The 20,908-nt window shown below is 51.1% G+C and overlaps 1 protein-coding gene and 1 long non-coding RNA gene across 2 annotated transcripts in view; one reads left to right on the top strand and one right to left on the bottom strand.

Annotated features, from left to right (window-relative positions):
* Positions 1-5,853: 5,853 nt before the first annotated feature.
* On the bottom strand, positions 5,854-7,375 carry NUPR1 (nuclear protein 1, transcriptional regulator). Its single transcript, XM_036413005.2, has 3 exons — positions 7,031-7,375; positions 6,690-6,837; positions 5,854-6,123 (listed from the first exon to the last, which is right to left on the bottom strand). Exons 1-2 carry the CDS (start codon positions 7,143-7,145, stop codon positions 6,701-6,703), a joined length of 252 nt encoding a protein of 83 aa, XP_036268898.1. The 5' UTR covers positions 7,146-7,375; the 3' UTR covers positions 5,854-6,123; positions 6,690-6,700.
* Positions 6,124-20,908, top strand: part of LOC118704922 — a 16,173-nt gene continuing 1,388 nt past the window's right edge. The window contains exons 1-2 of the long non-coding RNA XR_004983544.2: positions 6,124-6,253; positions 7,982-7,983. This is a non-coding gene — a long non-coding RNA (uncharacterized LOC118704922). The remainder of the gene's footprint in view (positions 6,254-7,981; positions 7,984-20,908) is intronic.

Here is a 20,908-nt window from a genome sequence, read left to right as displayed (position 1 = left end):
AGGATGGGAGCTCACGAGGAAGGAACTAGTTTACCTCTGTACCCACAGCTTCTAGAATGCTCCCTGGCTCAAATATTTGCTGAACAAATAAATGATGATCTCCAACGGTTAAAAACCAAACCAAACCAAAATCTCCAAGCCAGTTCTCCAGAAAAGGGAGACAGGCGAGGGCGCAGAGCGGGGTGAGCATTCTGGGAAGTGATACAACCGGACTTCCATGTTATAACTCCCGTGTTTCGCAAAAGCTGGCAGGCGGGGGTGCCCGGTCAGTCAGGAGGGCTGAACCAGAGGTTGGGGTCGCTTTCTGCTCCCACAACATGAATCACTTTTGCAATCAGAAAAGCAAGGAAAACCTTATGAAGAAAAGGAAGTGCTTGCTTTGGACGGACAGGTGCCTGGGTTCCTGGCCTGGCCCCCGGGATTGGCCTCCTTTGGCAAGCCTGGCTGCTTGCCCAGGGATCTGGGACTGGAGTTCTCTGCCTCTTTGCCTGCTCCCTCCAGACACTCCCTGAAGTGCACAGAGCTCTCTAGAAGGTTTGAGCACAGCTGTGGCACACCCGGTGGACTCCTGGCTCTCCCCGTGGCAGCGAGGAGCACATGGCCTAGCTCTCTTCTCTCCCGCGGGGCTTGGGAAACAGTCAGAGTGTAATCATTAGGTCAGGCAGCTGGCCGTGGTCACACAGTGAAAGAGCTGGGACTTGCACCCAGAGTCCGAGGCCAAACTCTGTGGTGTTGTTCGCCACTCTGCTGTCTCCTCAGGTTCTTTTCCCGGCTCTGGACTCTGCTAAGCGCTTGAAAAACAGTTTCCTTGTGCTCTCAAAACCACGCTGGGAGGGGGTGCACTTTGCCTCTCCTGTTTACAGCTGTGCAAATTGAGAAGCAGGGGAAACGCTAAACTGTCGTGGGTCACAGCCAAGTTTGAAGACTGGATGTAGACATAGGTCTGGGGGACACTGAGGCTGTCTCGGTCACTCTTGCTGTTTAACAAACCATCTCGGAGCGCAGTGCTGTGCAGTAGCAATTGTGTTTGTGCTCCCAGATTCTGGGCTGGGAAACTACCTTATCTCTGCTCCACCACAGCTCAGGCCTCATCTGAGGTGACCAGTTATGGTTCGGTTTCCGGTCAGGGCACAAGCCCGGGTCGCAGGCTCACATGCCTGAACACTGAGCTTGGCTTTCCGCTGGGACCCCGGCCGAGCTGAGTGTTTCCACCTTGTCTCTCCATGTGTGCGATCTTGGACTTCTGCAGAGTGGGGTGTTGGAGGCCCAGGAACCCCAGGGAGAAAGGGGGAGACACACTCTCAGATAGCACCACCCGTGCCATACTGGACCAGCCAAGGCAGCCGTGAAGGTCCTCGTGCTTTCAAAAGGAAGGTGCACAGCCCCACGCCCTCAAGGCCACACCACATGGAGAGCACATGGGATGGGAACTCCTGCTGGGACTGTCTTTGGTAAAGATAATCTGAGACAAAAGCCTGGCATCTGTGGTCCTAAACTCCACTGGATACTACAATTACTTTTCCTTTTTTTTAAAGATATCTTTATTTATTTCAGAGAGGAAGGGAGAGGGAGAGAGAGAGAAACATCAATAATGGGAGAGAATCATTGATCGGCTGTCTCCTGCAAGCCCCACACTAGGGTTCAAGCCTGCAACCCAGGCATATGCCCCGACCGGGAATCGAATCATGACCCTCCGGTTCATAGATCGAAGATCAACCACTAAGCCATGTTGGCCGAGCTAGAGTCACCTTTCAAAGTCTCAATGCCTAAGCTGTACCCCAGACCAACGAAATCAGCAACGCTGGGCGTGGGAGCCAGGCATCAGGATTTTCTTTAACTTCCTCGCGCTAACAATGAGGCGTCCTCCCAGGTTGCAGGGTGGCTGGCTCATGGACAACCAGCGCTTCTCCAAGTGGGAAAACCCATGACTCCTCATACACAAGGTCATGGTAGGTGGACTTGAAAGTTATAAAGTGATAATTAGGCGTTTCTCCTTACAGTTACCTTCTCACTGTGACAGTGATTGTTGGTTTCCATCCTTGGTGGTCATGCAGTTTCCTTTTTAAATACATTTGAGTACAGAGGTGAGCAGGTAGCAGTCATGTTTAGAACTCTAAGTAAACACGTGGCAGCAGGGAAGGCCGCTGTGGCTGCTACCATGAGTAGCATCATCTTGAAGGCCTGCTAGCTGCACATAGACTCTGGGTGGTTCTGAAATTTTAAAACCCGACGTCTGAGAGCTGGCCTTGGAGAAAGGAGTGGGCAGGAGGGACCAGGGTGCTCGTGAAGCAAATTCAGAGCCGGGGTAAGTGTCCGGGTTCTGCACGGAGCCGGGAATCCTTTGAATGAATCGCGGTAACCCAAGGGGAAGTTTCCGTGAGCCCCTGAGGGGGAGGAGCGGTCAGTCATCTCTCTCTTTCTCAGGAGGAACCCAAGAACGTGGGGAAACAGACATTACACGTGACCAGGAGGTGAGAAAGAAAGGGTGTCGGAGAAGCGGGGGTGGGACTGAAGGGAGGCCTGGAGGGGTAGAGTCAAGAGTGGGTTCTTGTTGCCCTGCCGGCGAGGCTCAGTGGTTGAGCCTCGACTTATGGACCAGGCAGTGATGGTTCGGTTCCCGGTCAGGGCACAGGCCCGGGCCACAGGCTCCATCCTCAGTGTAGGGAGTACAGTCAGTGATTCTCTCTCATCATCAGTCTATCTCTCTGTCCCTCTCCCTTCCTCTCTGAAATCAATATATATATATATATGTGTGTGTGTGTATATATATATATATATATATATATATATATATATATATATATATATAAAAAGAGTGAAACTCTAACCCCAAGATCCTTCTGACCAAATATTCTGTAATTCCACTAACTGCCTGGTTCCTGGAATACCCGCTTCCAGGCCTTCAGGCATAGGCTGTGCCAGAAAAGGGCGTGGCCAGGGAAGGCCAATCAGAGGCCAGGAGCAAAGGGTGGCATGTGAGACCTTCTGGCCAAGTGTCAAAGGACCCAGTGTCCAGGGTGTGGCCACAGCCAGCGAGGGACACAGCACTTCCAGCTTGTTTTTTCCTTCGACAAAGACAGAGGAGAGGGTAGTCTCACCATCTGGTAGGTTAGAAACAGAGGTTTAGGGGACATGCTAGTATTGGCCAGAAATTAACTAGCGTCTAGGATTCCTCCTTGTCAGCATTCACGTTTCCTCTCAGGCATGTAGTATAAAGGGAAAAGCCTGGAGGTAGAAAATCAGACAGATCCGAGTTCAAAATCCCAGCTTCTGCAGGTTTTGGCTGTGTGACTTTGGGCGAGTTACTTGACTTCTCTGAACCTCAGTTTTCTAGTCTGTAAAATGGGATCCATAGTGGTACACCTATAGGGTTATTGTAAGGATTAAATGACACAATGCCTATAGAACCCCTATAACTGAGGAATAGCCTAGTACATGGAAGCTGCTGGCGATGATTCTTGAAGCTGACCTAGCAGACCTGTGCTGGGCTGAGAGCTCACTGCCTCGTGCTGCTTCTGCCGTTTGACTCCTAAGTTCAAGTGGCCCTAAGGTCAGGTTCCAATCATACCAGCCTCCCATTTGTCCCTCCGTGCAGTGCCTGCCCTCAGCCAGGCCACTGGAGTGCAGTAGGCATCCAATAATCATTAATTGAACAAATAAGTGACAATTGGGAAAGAGGAGTTTGAGGGGAAATCTCAAGGACTTGTGTGTCAAATGATGGTGAATTCTGGGCACAGGCTTCATGGGTGAGATCCAGTGAAGGGTGCAGGCTGCGGGAGAGGCGAGGAGACAGGCGGTGAGGGCAAGTCAGGGACGACTGTGAAGACGGGGAGGCATCTGAGCTGAGCCCGGAGGGATGGGTGGGATAAAGGCAGCTCAGAGAGAAAGGTCCAGGAAGACAGAAGCTTGCTCAGGGGTGGTGGGAGTCAGGTTTGAGAGGGAATCAGGCAGCTCCAGGCAGCAAGTTCCCTGTCCCAGTGACAGCCAGGCAAGCAGGTGACTCCAGTCAGAGCAGATGGGGTTGGGCTGGGTGCCACTTATTTATTTATTTATAAATATGTTTTTATTGATTTCAGAGAGGAAGGGAGAGGGAGAGAGAGATAGAAACACCAATGGTGAGAGAGAATCACTGACTGGCTGCCTCCTGCACACCCTCTGCATGTGCCCTTGACTGGAAATCAAACCTGGGACCCTTCAGCCGCAGGCTGACGCTCTATCCACTGAACCAAACCGGCTAGGTCTGTTTATTTTTTAGATGTTTTGTTTTTATTTTTATTAATTTCAGAGACAGAAAGAGGGAGAGGGAGTTAGGAACATCAGTGATGAGAGGGAATCATTGATTGCCACACCTCACACTGGGGGTGGAGCCTGCAACCAGGGCAAGTGTCCTGACTAGGAATCAAACCGTGACCTCTTGGTTCCTGGGTCAATACATAACCACTCGGCCACACTGGCCGGCCTAGGTGCCTTGCCTTTTAATGTCTTCAGTCTGAGGTCTGTGTGGCATAGACAGGCACAGTCCAGACTGTCCCCAGGCTGGACTCAGGGGAGGCCACGGGATAGAGGTGCCAAAGGCACAAGCCGGCCTTCGTCGGCTGAGAATCTGGTTCTGCTCCAACAGGCGCCTTGCTCCTCTGCCCATATTCTTGGTTCCTAGGAACCACCGGTGCCCAAGTTCTGCGGCCGGGGGCTGGCATAGGGCTCAGGGGGGAGGAAAGGCTCCACTCAGGGCCAGACCCAGCGGGTTCCTCCCCCCACTGACGTGGAGTCTGAGGAAAACGCCTCTTGCTAGTTTTATCCAGTATCTACTCTCTCCTGCTTTCTTTAATAAATAAAGCCCGCCCTTCCCCAGTTTGGCTAACACGTGGCTAAGCAGCTAAATACTAACTTTTCCGATATTTCCTGGTAGCTGGGTGTGGCCCTTCAATTGAGTTCTGAGCGGATGTGAAGTGTTCTACTTTTAGGTGATGGCCTTAAAAACGGGTTGCTGTGGCCTGCCCTGGCCCTTCCCCCCGTCCCTGCTCCTCCCCGCGGGCTGGCCCTGGAGCAGCCAGCGTGGGCCTCAGAGTGGAATCCATGTTCGGAGGTGGCAGAACTGAGGGCTAAAGGAGCTGGAATCCCTGACACGAGGTGTTGCCATTTTGGTCCAGCAGTATTTACCTTGGGAGCTGACCTGTGCCAGTGCCATGTCTTTCTGCCCGTTCGGTTTGAGTCTTCCTGACCGCGGCCCAAACTCGTATCTCGATCAGTATTTCCGCTCAGCTCCCATCGCTCCTCTAATTTGCCCCACGTTCTTCTTGGGCGTGGTTTCGAGCCGGGTAACACCAGGTAAGAATCTCCCTCCCCCGGCTAACCTCCCAGAACCCTGTCCTGGCAGCCCCCCTCCCCCCCAAGCAAAGGGACCCCCTCATGGTGAGGACCATGAGCATCCTGGGAGCCCTGTGGCACTTGGGGCAAGTCCCTTAATGCTGTAAGTCCTGGTTTGTTCCGTTTTGGCACCAGTAAATAAATTCACTCCAAAAGGAGGTTTTAGATGAATACAGCATCGTCAGCAGGGTTGTAACTCCGGGCTGGGGAGGGGACTGTGTCATGGGCCATGGTTAAAAAGAAGCAGAGGATCGTGCTTGCACCCAGAAGAGACCACAGGACCGTCTGTCTGTACCAAAGCACAAGCCCACCCAAACCGAACCAGAACCAACACACACTCCCCTCTGCCGGCCCCTGCAAAGTCAGAAACACCGGCTCCCGGACAGTAACCAAATGCAGACCAGAACCAAAGCTCCTGGTCCTCACAGCCGCAGACACAGGGGGGCGGGCACACACAGAGCCGCACAGAGGACAGGACTCATAGCTGCTGCTGCTGCATTTTATTGCCGCTGCCACCCCGGGAGCTCCGGTTTTCTCGGCATCTTTTTTTCTGGGGCACCTCCGTGGCTGTGCCCCTCCACGCCCTGCCTCTTGCTCCCTATCTTGCCCTTGTTCTGCAGGTGCTCCCTTGGGGGCCCCTCAGAGCCTGAGGCAGGTGGGGGAGTCCTGGGAGTGCTGTGGGTGGGTGGGCCCAGGTCCTGCTAACATCGCCAACATCGCCAACATCGCCGTGTGGGGTGCGTGCTCCGGCCGCATCTGGGGAAGGAAAGCAGTTGGTGCAAGGGACAGAGGCCTGGGTGATTCTGCCATCAATGCTCTGTGACTCCAGAGAAAGACCTGCCCTCTCTGGGCCTCCGTTTCCCTCTCCGTAAACCAGATTTCCCTGGTCTATACACAGAGTGGCCAGATGATGATGATCTCTGAACACATAATAATCTGGCCACTCAGTGTATATCCTATATAATAAAAGGCTAATATGCAAATTGTCCCCTCGACCAGCAGGCAGGCCAGCCACCTCCCATGTCCCCTCCCCCTGGCCTGGCTGGCCAGACCCCACCCATGCATGAATTCATGCACTGGGCTTCTAACACACACACACACACACACACACATACACACACACACACACACACAGTGGCCAGACTGTTATGTGTTCAGAGATCATCATAATCTGGCCACTCAGTGTCTGTCCCCCTTTGCACCAGGAAACCCAGAGTTAAATGTATGTCTTATTCTCTTCTGTGTTGAGACACCAGTTCTATAATCCCTCCTCCCCACCCAACGGGCACCTCCAGGCCTGGCCCTTGGAGGCAGGGCCTCACCTCCCGCTGTCTCAGGACTGCGCTCCTCGCTTGTTCCGCTCCGTGTTCTGCAGCTTGGTCACCAGCTTCCTCTCGTGCCCACCAGGGCTGGGGCGGTTGGTGTGGGCAGCGGCTTCTCTCTTGGTGCGACCTTTCCGGCCTCCCACTCCTGGGAACCCAGCAGAAGCCCAGCGTGAGAGGCGGGAGGCAGCTGGCCCCAGGGAGGGGGTGGGGAGGCGGTGTGGAAGGAGCTCAGGTTGGAGTTGGGAGGCTGAGGGTGTCACCACAGAGCTTTGGGGTACAGTCCCTATTCCCTGCCTGAGGAAGGAGGGTCAGAGTGGAGGGGGCAGGGCAGGCCTTACCCAGCTGAGAATACGCCAGGCTGTAGAGGTCTGACTCGTCCAGGCTGGGGTCTTCGTCCTGTGGACTCGGAGGCTGTGGGGCCGAGCTGGCTGCTCCGGGGAAGGTGGCCATCATGGCTGGCTTACCCTCACTGTCTCTCTCGCCTTCTAAAGCTTGGTGTGTGTCTGCTTTCCTGGCACTTCCCAGTTCACTGGCTCCGACTTATAAGGCCACGTCTCCTCCTCAGTGGCAGGGGCCCAGCCCGCAGGCCCTGTCTGATGCAATCTGGCCCTTTCCCAGAACCGCAGTAAACACCCGGCGTGCGAGGGGAAAAGTCAGTCTCCCGAGTCCCAGCCCATTGCCTCCCGGTCCCTGGGGCTCGTCCCCTCCTCCCCCGCGGTATTTTCCACAGAGGAGATTCCCTGCCCCTTGAGGAGGAGGGGCCTGGCAAGGTCTGGCCATAAATAGTCCTTGGGAACATGACCAGCAGGGACCTGAGGGCGGCCTACTTCTTCCTGGCCATCTGCCGCCCCCTGCCCATGCCCCTTCTGGGAATGGGGTCATGGTCACACAGCTGACCTCACTCCCACCCCAGTTGTGGCTCGGATTCAGCACTGTGTGGCAGCATACGGAGTAAGGAATATGGGGAGAGGATATCAACAAACTAGCACTAGGTTGGTGGTTCTCACCCCAATCACTCCTTTTTTCCAAGAAACATCTTGGAAAGCCCCCTGAGTAGCCTGAACTGGGGCCCCCAGGTCACTCCCTTCACCTGAGAGGGAGGATATCCGAGTGGTTACAGGTGCGGATTCTAGAGCTGGATCTCAAGCCCCTGGCCCATTATTCCTGTGTGACCGCAGACAAGTCCCTTTACCTCTCTGTGCCTTGGTTTTTCCCTCTGGAACATGAGGACGGTAATGATTGAAGCTGCGGAGAGCTGGTGGGAGGATCATGTGGGAAGGCACTCGCAGCAGTGCCCAGTCCAGCCTGGCCCAGTACACACCACACTGTGTGAGAGTCAGTCCCTCCCCTAACAGCTCAGGAGAGCGAGCCCTACTGTCATATAGAGGAGCCATCAGAGATTAATTCATCATAAAATAATATGCACTGCAAAATATGGATATGCCAAAGCAGAAGGCGAGATGGAACAAGCAGATGTTTGTAGCGATTTAATATGAATTAAAGGAGGGGGTTCAGCTACGAAGTGTGTGAGAGTGGAATTTTCCACTCCTGCCTGAAGGATCTGTGTGGGCCGAGTTGTCCCCGAGAGGCTTCTGCACCAGCTTCCAGCTCCCCAGGTTTTGTTTTTGTTTTGTTAACTCTGTGGGTTCCAAGGACAGGTCTTCTCTGCCAGGCCGGGTGCTGGTTCCGCTCACACTCCCCCTGGGCTGTGAGCCTGTTGAAGCGTGACCCCCTCACCTGAGCTCCCTCCTCCCCGCCCAGCAATAACCCCGCTGTCCTCTGTCTAACAGGAAGCAGCGCTTCTGCTTGCATTTCTCCGGGTTAGCTTTTGTTTCCCAGATCTGGGTCATCTGTGAGTTCTCTCACACCCAGGAAACGAAAGTGAAGACTGGACCACACGCGAATCCAATCAGAGTTGGGCTGATAGCAGAGATCAGGTGTTAAGAGAATGAGGAAAATAACCTTAGTTTGAACAAAGATCACACCAAGACAAATTCAAGGTGGAGGAAGGCGGAAACAGGTGTTCTTGCGAAGTGGTGAGCTTTACCGCTCAGTGCCATTCCACCGTCATGGCATCAGGTGGGGTAGGAGGCGGCTCAGGTGGTCACTGTCAGTAAGTGTTTTAGCTTCATGAATTTCCAGCAGGGCCGTCTAAACGTTGTGCAGGGTGTCGGGGGATTCTGTGTGCCACTGTTGTATTCTGCCTCCCTCGTGATGACCAAGAACCCCCACACATCCCAGACCTGCTCCTGAGGGCGATCTTTCACTCATTCACCTCTGTCACCAGGACCCCAGCTACTGGCCTCTGGGACCCCGGCTTCTGGTGAGGTGCTGGGCTCACTTCTGAGCTGGCTGCCCTGTGAAGTGAAGACAGCCACAGCCCAGTGTGAGCCACAGGGCTTTGTCCAGAGCCCGCATGTGATGCACTGCCCTCTGCCCTGCCCCTTGCCCTGCCCCAGCCCAGTTCTCCCAGGAAGGAAAAGCGAGACTCAGAGTGACTTGCTCAAGGTCAGGCGGCTGGTAGTGGTGACGGACCCTCCCACGGCCCACCTGACCTTCTTCTGGGGCTCCTTCTCAATCAGCACAGCTGGCCAAACACGGGCAGTGTGTGTGGAGGCACCTGCCCAGGATCCCTCCCTCTCTCTCCTTCTTCCCTCCCTCTCCCCCCTTCTACTCCTCCCTTCTTCCCATCCCTAGCACTTGGTGCCTGCCTTGGACCAGGCTGAGTGCTGAGCAAGCTCTGTGCCCTGGGGGGTGGGAGTGGGGGGAGGAAGGGGAGAGTCTTTGGCAACTTGATGTGCATCGCTGTCCAGAATACCACACATGCCCCCGGTTATCCTTCACCCACCACCTGATTTTACCTTACATTCTCCGTAGGATTAGTTACCACTAATGGGAATATCTTTAAAAAAATGTTTATTGATTTTATTTAAAAATATTTTTATTGATTTCAGAGAGGAAGGAAGAGGGAGAGAGAGAGAGAGAGAAACATCGATGATGAGAGAGAACCATGTTTATTGATTTTAGAGAGAAATGATGTGAGAGAGAGACATTGACCAGTTGCCTCTGGGTATGTGCCCTGACTGGCGATTGAACCTGCAACCTTTCGGTGTACAGGATGGTGCTGCAACCAACTGACCCACACTGGCCAGGGCTAGAAATACCTTTTTATTTGTTTACTTCTTCAGGATTTGTCCCCGCTAGGGTGCGATGGCTGGTTTGGTTTGTTAAAGGAGCAGGCGTGGCAGGCAGCCTGCCTGAGTCCAGGCTTGGCTCCTCCACTTGTTAGCAGTGTGGCCTTAGACAACTTACCTAGCCCCTCCGTGCTTCCATTTTCTTCTGAAATGGGATGAATAATAGCATCTACCTAGTGGGGTTTTTGTGAAGATTAAAATACCAATTATCATAAAGGCTTGGCACAGCCCTAGAAGGTAGTAAGTACTTAATACATATTAGCTACTATTATTATTATTCATGAGGGAAGGAATCTTATTTATCTTGTCATTGTTGTATCACCAATGCCTGGTACACAGTCAGCACTTAATAAGTAACTAGTCGAGTACAAGAAGCTATGCTATGGTCGGCACTGCTCTTTCAGCTTCCAGATGCTCTGCTCTGAGGGAATGGAGATGCTCAATCCTAGGGGTTCCCACACCCCGGACTGTGAAGTCACTGTGGCGTCCCCCACAGAGCCAGGGAAGAAGGTCTTCCTGGCCATGATCAGGCAGGTGCTAGGAGAGGGAAGACCAGAATCTGGGGGAGGGCTGGATGGAGGGAGGGTGGCCGAGAGAGGAGGGACTTTGGGAATCCATTACCTGTTGTACCAACACTGAGTAAATGGTGGGTGCTCCTATCATGTAGTGAATTGGGTAGCTGGGCAGCACCTGCAGGAAGAGAGCCAGCTGAGACACTGGTCAGCAGGTCAGATGCTGAAATCACAGCCAATTGGTTTGGAGGTCAATTCCTCTCAGTGATACCAACAACAATTAAGACTTAACTACAAAAGGCTGTACACACAGTCCACAAAGGGGTGCATCAAGATAACTGGGAGGCTAACCTACTGAACCATATAGGACACCTTAACACACAAAGCCACCCTACCAACTCAGGAAAGCAGCGAAAATGCCAAGAAAAGGAAACAGATAAAAAATGAAAGAAATGGAGGACAAAAAGCGACTGGATATAGAGTTCAAAACCATGCTTATAAGGTTTTTCAAGAATTTCCTAGAAAAAGCCGATAAAATAAATGAGACCTATGAGGATATGAAAAGGGAGCAACTAGAAATAAAGAATACACTGTCTGAAATAAAAAATACTATACAGAGTCCTAAAAACAGAATAGAAGATCGCAAGAATCAAGTAAAAGATTTGGAACACAAAGACCCAGAAGACACTCCTCCACAGAAGCAGGAAGACAAGAGAATCCAGAAAGTTGAAGATAGTGTAAGAAACCTCTGGGACAGCTTCAAGCGAACCAACATCAGAACTATGGGGATTCCAGAAGATGAAAGAGCAAGATACCGAAAACATATTGAAAGAAATAGTGACAGAAAATTTCCCCCACCTGGTGAAAGAAATAGAATTACAAGTCCAGGAAGCGCACAGAACCCCAAGCAAAAGGAATCCACACCAAGACACATCATAATTAAAATTCCAAGAGCAAAAGACAAAGAGAATATTAAAAGCAGCAAGAGCAAAGCAGGTAGTTATCTATAAAGGAGCACCCATACGATTGTCAGCTGATTTCTCAACAGATGGGAATGGCAAGAAATATTCAAGGCCAGATGGGAATGGCAAGAAATATTCAAGGTGATGAATAACAAGAACCTACCGCCAAAAATACTCTATCCAGCAAAGCTATCATTCAGAATCGAAGGCCAGATAAAGAGCTTCACTAATAAAAAAAAGCTAAAGGAGTTCATCACCGCCAAACCAGAATTATATGAATTGCTGAAAGGGGTTCTTTAGGAAGAGGAAGAAGATAAAGATAAAAATTATGAACAACAAATACGTAACTATCAACAAGTGAATCTAAAAACCAAGGGAATTCACCGGGACCGGTTTGGCTCAGTGGATAGAGCGTCGGCCTGCGGACTGAAAGGTCCTGGGTTTGATTCCGGGCAAGGGCATGTACCGTGGTTGCGGGCACATCCCCAGTAGGGGGTGTGCAAGAGGCAGCTGATCGATGATTCTTTCTCAACGATGTTTCTAACTCTCTATCCCTCTCTCTTCCTCTCTGTGAAAAATCAATAAAAAGTATATTTAAAAAAGTTTAAAAACCAAGGAAATTAAAAAACCTAATGACTAATATTAACTGGTGAGTATAATAGAATCAGAGGTGTGGAAGGGGAGTGGACTGACGATTCTCGGGGGAAAAGAGAAGTGGGGGTGCGGGAAGAGACTGAACATAAACTGTGCACCTATATGGATGAGGACAATAGGGGGTGGGGAAAGAGCAGAGGGTGGGGTGGGAACCTGGTGGAGGGGAAAAAAATGAGGAACTTTTATAATAATATGAACAATAAAACTTTATTAAAAAAATAAAAAATAAAATAAAAACAAACAAAAAAATGTAGCTGGTACTCAATACTTCCCAGACCCAGTGCTAGCTCATTCATTTCACAGTAACCTAATGGAGTTTGCATGATCACCCCCGCTTTGCAGAAGGGAAAGCTGTGACATGGAGGACCAAGTAACTTGCCCAAGGTCACACAACCAGCCGGGAGTGGAACCAGCATTGGCAGCTGGTGCTCTGAACTGCTTGTGACACCTCCTTGGTCTATGCTTTGCTTTGTACAGAAGCTATTTTATGTACAGAATTTATTAGAAAGAATGATTTTAGGGCCTATGAAGAAGGAGGTCATGGTTCGATTTCCCATAAGGGCACATGTCCAGGCTTTGGGGCTCCATTCCCAGTAGGGGGCATGCAGGAGGCAGCTGATCATTGATGTTTCTATCTCTCTCCCCCTCTCCCTTCCTTCTGGAAAAAAAAATAATAATAATAACCTAAGCAAAAATATCTAGATAGAAAGTTATGGAGTGTGGGCAAGGGCATGAGGTGGCATGAGCACTTCTGGAGTTATGTCTTGATGAAGTGGTGGCTGCATGGGTGTCTGTCATAAATGGAATGCTGTGTCTTTCCCAGTTCATGCGTTGAAGCCCTAACCCCCATGTGATGGTATTTGGAGGTGGGCCCCATGATGGGATTTGTGCCCTTCTAAGAAGAGAAAGAGACTTCAGAGCTCACTCTTTCCACCACTGGAGGACACAGCAAGGAGGCAGCTGCCTGTAAATCAGAAAGAGACACATCTTGACCACGCTCCTCACCTCCAGACCTGTGAAACCTGTTGTGTAAGCAGCCCAATCCGTGGTATTTTGTTATAGCAGTGCAGACTGGGTAGGTAATACAGGGTCTAGCAAGGTAAATTATTTGCAAGCTGTAGACTTAATAGTACCCTATGCACTTTACTTTTTAAAAAATATACTTTTATTGATTTTTTACAAAGAGAAAGGGAGAGAGATAGTTAGAAACATCGATGAGAGAAGCATCGATCAGCTGTCTCTTGCACACTCCCTACTGGAGATGTGCCTGCAACCAAAGTACATGCCCTTGACTAGAATTGAACCTGGGACCTTTCAATCTGTAGGCTGATGCTCTATCCACTGGGCCAAACTAGTTAGGGCTGCACTTTACTTTTAATCTGTGCTATACTTCAAATAACAAAAGAAGGCCTGGCCAGTGTTGCTCAGTGGTTGAGCATTGACCCATGAACCAGGAGATCATGGTTCAATTCCTGGTCAGGGCACAAGCCCAGGTTTTGGGCTCGATCCCTAGTAAGGGACATGCAGGAGGCAGCTGACTAATAGTTTTCTTTCTCTTCTAGATAATCATGTATGCTCCTATGGCCATGGTTCCAGAAATGAGCTCATGGTGTTCAATACCTGACATCTTCCATATTAGGTCTGAGGCTTGCAGGCCTGTCCACAGGCTGAGAAAAGAGAGGAAACACACGCACATCTACAACAGTGCACGTCGGGGTGAACGGAGCATGAGTGTGTATGCATGTGAAGGTAGGGGCAGGAATGCGTGCTCAGGTGAGTGTGTTTGGATACTTTGTCGGAGTGTGTGTAAGCAGAAACTGGCAGAGGAAAGAGAGTGGTTCTAGTCCCATCTTCTGTTTCAAGAAGGGCAAGGCATTCAGAAGGTGTGACCCCAGCTGACATGACTAAGCAGATAATCGAGTTTCATTCTCATTTTATCTCCGGAATGTAGTACAGTTTTTGACATGTGGTAACCACCCAGGAAATTTTACTCACGAAAGACATCTAAGTGGTTATTGTAATACGTAGCCTTGCTAAGTTCAAGTTCAGCTGAGTAGACTTTTGGTTTTCTTTTCTCGAAGCATCACAATGGCCTAAGCCAGTTTCCTTTCTGTTTTTGGGCCAGAATAAAAGTATTAGGCCCATCTTAAAGTAACAATGCTTTAGGCTGGACATGAAGAATGTCCTCATGGAGAAAATCACCATAATACGTGTCCCTTCCTAAAGATGATTTATACTTTGAGTGCTGTAAGGAAACTAGGTCAGAGCCTATTAGGAACAAATTTGGGGGTGGGGTGGGGTGAGAATTAATATCTTAGTTACATTTAAGTGATTTATCTTCCATAGTTTCAAAACTGTATTTTACTTATAACTCTCCTACTAAATTATTTCTATTATTATTTCAATCATGGTAAGCAGCATGATGGGGCTGACGGAAGCAGGTGTGCTCCTGGGAGGGGGAGAAGGCACTGGGACCTTCGCTTTGAGAGGTTTTAAAGGCTGGGAGTTGGGGGTGTGTGTGTCTTAGTGAGATTCTCAATAGAATATTCATTAGCTCTATGCTGATGTGCCAAAATGAGATTTATTTCCTTAATTTCATCTGTCCTTGGGTGTAGTTGGCAAATGGCACTAATCGTTTTGTTTTTAAATATATTTTTTGTTGATTTCAGAGAGGAAGGGAGAAGGAGATGGAAACATCAATGGTGGGAGAGAATCATTGACCAGCTGCCTCCTGGACGCCCCCTACTGGGGATGGAGTCTGAAATCCACGGCACCGCCTCTCCATCCGGAGGCTGTGGCTCCATCCCTTTCTTTTCTTAAGAGGATTGTTTTCAGAGTTCTCTTTTCAATTCCTTACTGTACCTGCTCCGTGTGAACTAGATTCCAGCCCCGTAAGGGGGCTTGCTGGGAGCCCTGTTCTGGTCCCGGTCCACTCGCAGTGGTCGGCAAACTCATTAGTCCACAGAGCCAAATATCAACAGGAACACGATTGAAATTTGAGAGCCAAATGTTTTAAAATTAAACTTCTTCTAACGCCACTTCCTCAAAATAGACTGGCCCAGGCCATGGTATTTTGTGGAAGAGCCACACTCAAGGGGTCAAAGAGCCGCAAGTGGCTCGCCAGCCGAAGTTTGCCGACCACTGCACTGAGGGATTTCCGATCAGCAGGGGTTCTGTGCAGGAAAGAAGCTGGGGGTGGGGATGGGGGGTAAGGAGAAAGGGTGGGGGGTAAGGGGAGGGGATGGGGGTTAAGGAGAAAAGGTGGGGGGCGAGGGGGTGGTGGAGGGTGGGGTGAAGGAAGGCATTGTAGCTTTTACGTGGCGCGTTACCTTTGCCCCTCCTTCTAAGCTCCTCTTTGCATCTGTAATTCGTTCCCCCAGCCTTTGCAGCCCAACCAGCTCATTTCTACCACCCCTGTGACTTTCTAAATAAGCTTTCTCTTATAATGTGAGCTCTTGGCTCTGAAATCTTTCTTTGCCAACTCGGTGCAGTCCGGCGGGCTGGCCACCGGTGGTGTGTGTTTGTGAGGAGAGGAAGGGCCGTCTGGTGACCGCACAGCCTGGACTGAAGCCTCCGCGCACCCTCCGCGGGCCGGGCAGGGGAGGGGCTGCGGCGGTGATTTCGCAGCCGGAACGAAGGGCAGGAGGGGTGTAGAGGCGGGAGGTCTGCTCTGGCCCGGGTTCTAAGCATCCACCGTGGTCGCAGGAGGCGGCCGAAGGTGAATCCGCGCGGTCGCCGGCGGGTGTGGCCCCGGGAACCAGCCACGGAACCGGCGGCCCAGGGCGCCCTGGAGCTGGCGACCTCCGTGGGGCGGGCTGGGGCAGAAAAGAGATGCAGAAGGAAGCCCGGGTGGTGCTGACTGCTCCCAAGCAGCGTCTCTGTGCCCGCGCCCTGCGCTCCAGCGACGCGTTGGGAGAAAGTAGAAGAATATCATGTAAGGAAAAATATCCTGGAAGTAAATTACATCTAGAAAATTTGTACTTTAGAAAATTAATTGTAATGCTATCAGCAAGACACCCATGAAAAACACACATGGTGTCAAAACAAGCCAGAGGAAAATCATATGGGCAAAAAATGGAAAAGGATCCCAAGTCAAATTTATAGAAAATATTTCTTTATTAACTTTTGGTTGAGAATATGTTTGTATATTTTCAGAAAACAACTCCGAGACCATGTGGACTCTGGCAACAGAGAGCAATTGACAGGTCTACTCCAGCCATGAAGACAGAAGAGAAGCAGTCCAGGGATGGAAGACGCTGACGGTGTATCACTGCAGGTTGCCCAGGACCAAACCAGAGAAGGTCAGACCTGCATTACCACCATTTGTCCAGCACCCAGAACTGAAATATCATTGCTGGCATGTACACATAAGGAACTGTTTGACATTGAAATTGGGTCTCAAAAGAGCTGTTGGCCCAGAAAGAAACTCACCACGAACTGATTCATTTGCCTTTCAGCATAACCATTATTGCTTGTCTCATTTTTTATTCTTATAAGTGTATTTCCAGTAGGACATGATCTCACTCATCTAGGGGAAACGGTGAACAACATAGACTGATGAACAAGAACAGACCCAGAGATAAGGAGCCATGGGTCAGACTGTTGGACCTCAGAGGGAGGGTGGGGATAAAGGGGAGAGATCAACCAAAGGACTTATGTACACACATATGAACCTAAACAGTGGTCAAGGACAATAGGGGAGTGGGGACATGAATGGGGGTGGGGGATTAGAATGGGAGGTTGAGGACAAATATGTGATACCTTTATCAATAAAGAAATTAATTTAAAAAAAGAAAAAGAAAAAACACTCCAACGTTTGCGTCTGTAATTCGTTCCCCCAGCCTTTGCAGCCCAACCAGCTCATTTCTACCACCCCCGTGACTTTCTAAATAAGCTTTCTCTTATAATGTGAGTTCTTGGCTGTGCGGGCTTTTGGGATGAGGACCGCGCGGGTGACAGCGAGCGCCTCCGGTCCAGCCGCAGCACCCAGAGGGGTCCCCTAACCTCCGCCCCCCAACCCGGCCGAGCCGGATGGGGGCGGCGGCGGGAGGGGGCGCTGGGCGTCAGGTCTCGCTGGGCCGCCGGCGCTCCGGACACCGTTGGAGCGGAAGCCCCCCCCCCGCCCCCCCCCCCCCCCCCCCCCGTGGATCGTGGGAGCGGCAGGACCGGGATGCTGGGGCCTCATAGGTCGGGGACGTGGTCAGTCCGCTGCCCTCGCCAGGCGCAGCGGCGAGGCCGGGGTCTCTCCAAATTCCAAGCCTCCTCACCACCTGCGGGTCCTATGGCCCAGCCGTCCCCCGCCTCCCGCCTCCCGCCTCCCGCCTCCCGCCTCCCGCCTCCCGCCTCCCGCCTCCCGCCTCCCGCCTCCCGCCTCCCGCCTCCCGCCTCCCCGCGTCGACAGGCCGCGGGGGAGCCTTCGCGTGGCTCCATCTCTTCGCTGAACGCGGCTCCGCGCGGCCGGAGGGAGGGCGCAGCGGCGCTGGTGGGAACGTCCCCGCACTCCCTGCAGCTGGGGCCGCGCCCGGAGGCCCGCACTCACGGAGCCGCGTCCTGAGCCACGTCTGTGCTTTGGTTCCCCCACCTGGCACCCGGGTTTTCACCGTCCGCGGGAACGGAGTCCCCTGGCAGGAGGGCGCGTCTCCCAGAAGCCCTGGTTCCCGACGAGAGTGGATGAGGGTGGATGAGGGTGGGCCGCCACCTGCCGCCGCCGTCCGCTCCGGGCTGGGCGCGTCCTCCCGGGCCTCGGGCTGTGCGGCGCCGCCGGGGAGCCTGCGGGGTGTCAGAGGCGGAGGCCGGCCTCAGGGCGCACCCTTCACCGCGTGACCACATCCAGCAGCTGCAAAGCGCGACCAGGGACGGCCCGACGCTGGCCATGCGCAGCGGCTGATGCCTGCAAGCACGGCACACCCGGCCGCCGGGCTTCCCGGGACCAGGAGGGTAAACGCCTTGGATCTTGAATAACCCTCGCGAGGCTCTGTTCGTCTTAGAAATTCCCAACTCGAGACACCTAGCATGGCAGAAGCCCCCTTATTCCATAAAGGGCTGGTGGGCTCAAAGCTGGCGGCTCCATTCTGCAGCCTCAGCGTGTATTCGTTTCGCCTCCTCCTCTCTCTACCCGTTAGCCCTGTCCTGCCCCAACCCGACCCGACCCCGACCCCTCCCTAGTGCCTGGAGTGCCACCCTCTGGCTCGCGGAGCGAGTGAACTGGCGGAAGGTGGGGGCAGGTGAACTGCGGAGACCCGCCTGGTTCTCCCCAGCAGCGCCTTCCCCCTCTGATCCCCCCAAACTGGCAGCAGAGGGGCGGCTGCTGGGGTGAGGTGGGGTGGGGTGGGGAAGGCATTGGCACCTTTGTGCACCTTCCACCTGAAGGTGGAACCTTTCTTCAGTTAACAGCAAAGGGCCCCAGTGCCCCCTCTGCAGGTGTGCTCTGACAAACATGGGAAGGCAGCACAGCAGAAGGAAGATGCAGCCAGTGATTTTGGGGGCGCTGCATTGGGTGTGTCTTATTTCATTTCCCACGTTTAGATGTCAGTGACATTTTTATTGCCAGAAAAAAACAACCAATTGCCAAAAATAATAGGTTGTTCTAAAATCAACGAAAATCAACAGAGGGACTGGTCTCCCATAACCAGCTAAACACTACGCTCCTCCATTAAAAAAAAAAAAAAAGTATTTTTATTGATTTCAGAGAGGAAAGGAGGGAGAGAGAGAGAAATCAATAATGAGAGAGAATCATTGATTGGCTGCTTCCTGCATGCCCCTCCCCCTTCCACCCTGGGGATTGAGCCCACTACCTGGGAATTGAATCATGACCTCCTGGTTCATAGGTCAATGCTCAACCACTGAGCCACACTGGCCGAGCATCTCCCATTTTTAATGTCTTCGGTCAGCCATACATTTCTTTCACTCACCCCATTACAGTTCACCCAGGTTTCCATGTCTTATGTCCATGGCTTTAAACACATCACTCACTTAACCAGCCTCACCTTTGCCTCATGGGTGTGTCATCCCTGGGCGACACGAATGCGTGAAGAGCAGTTCCTTTTCAGCGGCCCAAATTCCACTTCAGGTGTTCAGTGGGGAGATGTGGGAGAAGATTGTAAATTTTAACAATAGTCCAACGATACCTCTTCCTTTCGGATGCGCTCTATTACACCAGGAATTTCTAATGAAAACCCCCATCCTTTAGGCATTGTGGTTAAGCACCATCACAGCAGTACTGAAAAGACTGGTCATATTTGCAAGAGGCACTGTGATGAACTTTCACCGTACAAGATTTTAAAAGAAAAAATTTTCATTGATTTTTTTTTTTACAGAGAGGAAGGGAGAGGGATAGAGCATTAGAAACATCAATGAGAGAGAAACATGGATCAGCTGCCTCCTGCACACCCCCTGCTGGGGATGTGCCCGCAACCAAGGCACATGGCCTTGACCAGAATCAAACCTGAGACCCTTCAGTCTTTAGACTGACATTCTATCCACTGAGCTAAACCAGTTAGGGCACCGTCCAAGATTTCAAAGTCTGTAATTAATACTCTTGACCAATCCCTGGCTAATCTGTCACCTCTCAAAGTCTTTAACCACAAAGTTCAAGATCATCAGGTAGGTAGTCCCTACATTTCCCACCCACTGTGATGTCATTATTGAAGAAAAATTTTCCTTTGACTTTGCATCAGGGAACAACCAATTTTTGTTATATATTCAACAACGAGGGAGGTGCAATGATTTGAGTGAATGTTGAGTGACAGAGTATGGGTTTGGCTGGTCTGGTGCCGAACACAGAATAAGGGTCTAAAGTTGTGTTTTCACAACTTGAAAAAGCAGAATAAAACAGGTTAACTTTAAAAAGAAGGAATTGGATGAAAAAATAAATAAATAAATAAATAAATAAATAAATAAAAATAAAAAGGAATTGGATGGCTGGTGCAGAAGCAAGTTGCCTCCCTCGCACTTGTTCAGGGAGTAACTCCTCCAAGGACACTCCAAAGAGTAAGGTGTGTGACGGGTAAGGCCAGATGCTGATTGTTAAGATTTTTTTCTTATAAATTTTTAAAAATATATATTTTATTGATATTTTACAGAGAGGAAGAGAGAGGGATAGAGAGTTAGAAACATCGATGAGAGAGAATCATCGATCAGCTGCCTCTTGCACACCCCCTACTGGGGATGTGCCTGCAACCAAGGTACATGCCCTTGACTGTTAGGATTTTTTTCTAAACCTAACTTCCGGGCCTGTCTAAAACACCCCCCTCTCTCTCACTGGGTTTTCAGGGGGAGGATTAGAACATCATTTTGGTTTCCAACCCCTACCCAGCGGCAGTAGGTTATTTCTTTTCCTCATCTTTTTGACTCTCCCTGCATTTTCCTTGTTTAGGGTGGTAAGTTTAGTTTTCTTACGTGGCGACAGGGACCCCAAAAACAATTAGGGTCTCAATGCAAGGATCCAGGCGTCATTCCTGTTATAACGGTTTTACAGGGATCCGAGTATTTCCCCACCTCTGCCTGTGAGGATGATGATGATGATGCTCATCCTTTCGCTTACAGGTATGCACTGGGGTCCTTGCCTGCTTTAGGGACCATGCGGGGCACTGGAGGCTTCGTGGTGCTCACAGTGGGACTTTTTTCAAATATAATCTTTTTTTGTTTTTTTTTTTTTTAAATTTATTTTATTGATTTTGTACAGAGAGGAAGGGAGAGAGATAGAGAGTTAGAAACATCGATGAGAGAGAGTCATCGATCAGCTGCCTCTTGCACACCCCCTACTGGGGATATGCCCGCAACCAAGGTACATGCCCTTGACCGGAATCGAACCCGGGTCCTTTCAGTCCCCAAGCCGACGCTCTATCCATTGAGCCAAACCGGTTTCGGCTACAAATATAATCTTAATACAAAAT

Source organism: Pipistrellus kuhlii, unplaced genomic scaffold (genome assembly GCF_014108245.1).
Source record: "Pipistrellus kuhlii isolate mPipKuh1 unplaced genomic scaffold, mPipKuh1.p scaffold_m20_p_48, whole genome shotgun sequence".
Taxonomy (NCBI): Eukaryota; Metazoa; Chordata; class Mammalia; order Chiroptera; family Vespertilionidae; genus Pipistrellus; species Pipistrellus kuhlii.
Note: the sequence above shows the minus strand (reverse complement) of the source record. Positions and strands in the feature narration are given on the sequence as shown.